The sequence below is a fragment of the Gambusia affinis genome, linkage group LG11, assembly GCF_019740435.1.
Source record: "Gambusia affinis linkage group LG11, SWU_Gaff_1.0, whole genome shotgun sequence".
NCBI lineage: Eukaryota > Metazoa > Chordata > Actinopteri > Cyprinodontiformes > Poeciliidae > Gambusia > Gambusia affinis.
In genome coordinates this window covers 17,461,369-17,465,333 of record NC_057878.1, presented here as the reverse complement: position 1 = coordinate 17,465,333, position 3,965 = coordinate 17,461,369, and the positions used below count along the sequence as shown (strand labels likewise).

The 3,965-nt window shown below is 39.1% G+C and overlaps 1 protein-coding gene across 1 annotated transcript; it reads right to left on the bottom strand.

Moving 5' to 3' along the window:
* Nucleotides 1-635: 635 nt before the first annotated feature.
* Nucleotides 636-2,213, bottom strand: LOC122840031 (ermin-like). The gene is made up of 2 exons (XM_044132146.1): nucleotides 1,616-2,213; nucleotides 636-1,534 (listed from the first exon to the last, which is right to left on the bottom strand). Exons 1-2 carry the CDS (start codon nucleotides 1,797-1,799, stop codon nucleotides 1,170-1,172), a joined length of 549 nt encoding a protein of 182 aa, XP_043988081.1. The 5' UTR covers nucleotides 1,800-2,213; the 3' UTR covers nucleotides 636-1,169.
* Between the last annotated feature and the right edge of the window lie 1,752 nt (nucleotides 2,214-3,965).

The following is a 3,965-nucleotide window of genomic DNA, read 5'->3' as shown; positions in this document are numbered from 1 at the left end:
CAGTTAAAACAGAGGAGGACTGAGCTGGCCTTTAGAACAACTTGCTGCTATGGGCTGTACATAACTCATTTAACCCTGTCACTGTTACACATGGGATGAGTCTAGCCCTTTGAAATGAAGCTTACTAAAATTTCAAAATAAAAGCCCTTGAAAATTTTTACATCAGGTCATTGCTTTTTTGAGCGTTATATGACTGATTTAATCCAATGACTGTTACACATGGGATGACTTTGACCCTTTCAAATGAAGCTTAACAAAAATTTCAAAATAAAAGCTTTGGCAATTTTTACATCATATATTTGCTCATTTTTGCTTGACGTGACTGGTTTATCCAAAGCACTCTTACACATTGGATTAGTGTGGGCATTTAATATGAAGCTTACTGCAAATTTCAAAATAAAAGCCTCAATATGCCCCTCTGGACAGTGCACGCCGAAGGCGGTACAATGATATCATTCTGCATTATCTGTTTATCCGAGGTTAGGGAACTGCCTTGCGCAGCAAGGCAGTTCAATAACATTAGCCTTTTAGCTTAAATAAGCTATTTTCTATTTTTCAGACTTATTAGCCATGTTTAGTATACTTAATGGAGTAAGTAAATGACAGTAAACATTCTAATGATACCCCACATGCTACTGACAGTATTTATGCTTATATTAGCATATTTGCTCATTTTAGCTAATACACTTACTTTATCATACTGAATGTTGCATGTCCAGCTTACTTAACATTCTTGTGATTCTTCACATGCTATTGATTACATTGCAGCTTTCTTTAGCATTGATGCTAATTCTTAGCATCAGAACGCTGGGTCCAAACCGACGGGCACACTTTGGCAGGCCCCAGTTAAATTTCTTCAGGAATTTTCTAGTTGCATTTTGTTGTACAATCATCTCTTTGGTTCAAATAAATGGTAATTTGGTTCAAATCCCCAAATTAGTTTAACATACATATCCACAATAAATACCTGTAGAGTTAACAGCAAAGTTAGGCATTTCTCAAACATAATGTCATTAAATAGATTTAGGAGTGTCACAGATGTAAGTATATTGTGAATATCATCAGGGATTTCTGAAACTACTGACATACATTTCAGAGCTGGAACATTTGTAAGCTTGTAGTCATGTGTTTGGCCCGTCATCTTTTTCTTAATAGATTTGAAAGGCAGGTTATTTTTTATTCGTCAGCAAGAACTCAAACTCCTCTATCCTCTGTCGTGTGTTGCCTCTGCGGATCCTGCGGTAGGACACGGTGCTGTATTTGGAGGAGGAGAGGTGGTTGAAGGCGCTGCAGTCAGATTTCGTTGGCCCTGGCAGGTTCAAATGACCTTGGCTGGGGTTTTGCAGGAACTCTGCTTCCACATCTCCCGCAGACTGCATGTCAGTTGATTTCTGGGTGTCAGCACCAGACAGTTTTTGAGGAAATTCTGCATCTCCATTCAGCTTTATATATCCGTCATTGTTGAGTAAGTCAAACAGGTGTTGATTTGAGGTGTCAGCTTCTGTCATCACTTCCTCTTTTCTAACTTGGTCCGCTGAGAAAAGAATCAAAAGTAGGCATTTGTAAATGTAAATGTGAAAACATTTGTTTTTCCTAGAGTTTAAGAATATCATACCATTTGTTGCTTTATTTTTCTGCACAAACTCTCCAGACGTTTTCCCAAACTTTCCAGGAGTGACATAAGACTCTGCAGATGATTCCCAAGGGTCTGAAACATGCATTCTTTTAGTAGTAAATATCTCAAGCTTCTGCTTGTCCTCTTCAGTCCAGATGATGCACTGGTTCAATTTCTTATTCATCTCCAGGTTTCTTCTCAGCTGGATTATGTTGGTTGCCTTCACCGTCTGCCACACTGTTAACAGGATTTTTGCACCTTTTGCCACTGAAGCCAGTTAAGTAGGCAGATTCCTTGTCAAACTGAGCGTGCTCATCATCGCTGTAGAACACCGAGTCATCTCCCATCTCCATTGACCAAACTTCTCTGTCCACAGACTCTTCTGTCACTTTTGAGGCGTCAACAGTTCTCCCATTAAGAATCTCCAGTATCTTTGAAGCTTGCGCATCTTCTTCTTCATCAGCTCTGAGTTTTGATTCGTTTGAAAGAGCTGTAATTGTTGCCATCTTCTATGATTCTGTTTGATTAATCTAAAACTAAACAAAAACAGTCACGTCTTCCTCCAGCATGTTGCTGTCCCTCATTAAAGAGCGAGGAAAGCGTCCAGCCCACAGTTGATTCGGGAGGGGTCTCTAGCGTTTGTACCATGGAAATCTGTGTGTTTGTTGACTCACTGAAGAACAAGGGTTTTGTTGTGGCTCAACAAAGGTTCATTGTGGTGACACCAGCTGCATATGGAGCAATTGTTCTCGTTCTTAAATCTTTGCTTTCTGTAAAACTTCAAAGTCTAACTTAGTATGTTTCCTAATGTTCTGTACATATTATTATGCATCCCCAAACATGACTGTTACTTAATGTATACATTTTTACATTGCAATGTTTCTTCTGCTTTTAATAAGGTTGGGGGCTTAAGTTTTTTTAACTTGTCGTTCAGTAGACTCACAATCAGAATAAATTCCGAAATAATTTCATACAGTAGAACAAGAGAAACAGGCAAAAAAAAAAAAAAAAAATCCCACATGCCATTCTTCCAATACTAAAGGACAGGATTACCTAGCAGGGCTAATTAGCAATAAAGCTAACAGGCCCATAAAACTGCATAGCAAGCTAGAAGGCCAATTAGGTAAGACTAACCAGTTCATTTAACCATACCAACATGGGGCGGCTAAGCTAGCACGGAAGCCAACAACATGATCAATGACCCACCAATTCCGTTTCAGAGGAAAGTCCTCTCACCTCATACTGTCGCTGTCTATGATAATTGGCCAGTGCAATCAACTTTCGCCATATTCAGTTTTAAGGACACCTCATAAAAATAGAGCGATGATCATTTTGAGAGCCACTGTGAGCCACTCAATATCAAGCACAGCGTGATGTAGTCCAAAACTACTTCAATGACGAGAAACAAGTTTCTTGTTTGTGGAGAGGTACGTCTCTCCAGAAAACAATTTTCTACATTTCTTGACTGATTTGCCTTTGCAAAACTTCTGCTTTTTCCTCACATTTCCCTAGAACACGTCTGAAATCAGGCAAGGTTTCAAGGTGAACTGTATTTTTATTTGTTCACTTCTTTGTTGCTTTGGTGGTATTTGCTTGATCCCAGTCATGCTAGTGTCCACTTTTTGTGTCTGAAGGTAGTTGTTCGATGGCCTTGTCTGTTAGCCACATAATGCGGTGAAATCATTGTGCACACTGTTTGGAAAGTTATCCCCAAAGCATAATGCTTTCTCTTCTATGATGATTGCTCTTTTGATCAACTTCAGCATTTCTCTTCCTCCAAACATTGTGGGTCAAGTCGACATTCAAGAGCTCTATTTTGGTTTTATTTGACCACAGAGCTTCATTTCTTCCTTTCTCTGAGTGATTTCGCAAGCGCTGGTAAGCAGAAGACAATTGTACGTGTGCCTTCTACAACCAGGGCTTCCAGATTTTGAGTCATTACAGGATCATACATGGCCAGTGGTGTTCTTGGTTACTGAAAGTTGCTGTGTTACTTCAGATAATTAACATCTTGTAAAGTTTCAGGCTTACCATCTTATTTTCAATATTCATCATCATTACCATGGGAGACAAGATCTTGCATTGACGTTTAGAATTAGGACAAGTGTAGTCAATGCTATACCTTTTAAACAATGGATTAATAAAAATATCAATATAGCAGGCTTGTGTAGATATAAGTGTTGCCCCTGACATCCCTTGTTAGCTCTTTGGTGGAGAAATTTGAAAACCAGAAGATGGAGGCAGACATGCTTGGTGCACTAAAGGTGAGTTCAGGAACATCTTTAGTTGACTGAATGATGAATCTGTGTGTCATATGGGCACATAAACAATGTGTGAAACCAGAATTCTG

Excerpts from the sequence above, each read along its gene's own strand:
- LOC122840031 (XM_044132146.1), bottom strand. The coding sequence starts at position 1,799 with ATGAATAAGAAATTGAACCAGTGCATCATCTGGACTGAAGAGGACAAG. Across the intron at positions 1,535-1,615 it reads GAAAAATAAAGCAACAAATG|CGGACCAAGTTAGAAAAGAG; the intron begins GTATGATATTCT and ends TTCTTTTCTCAG.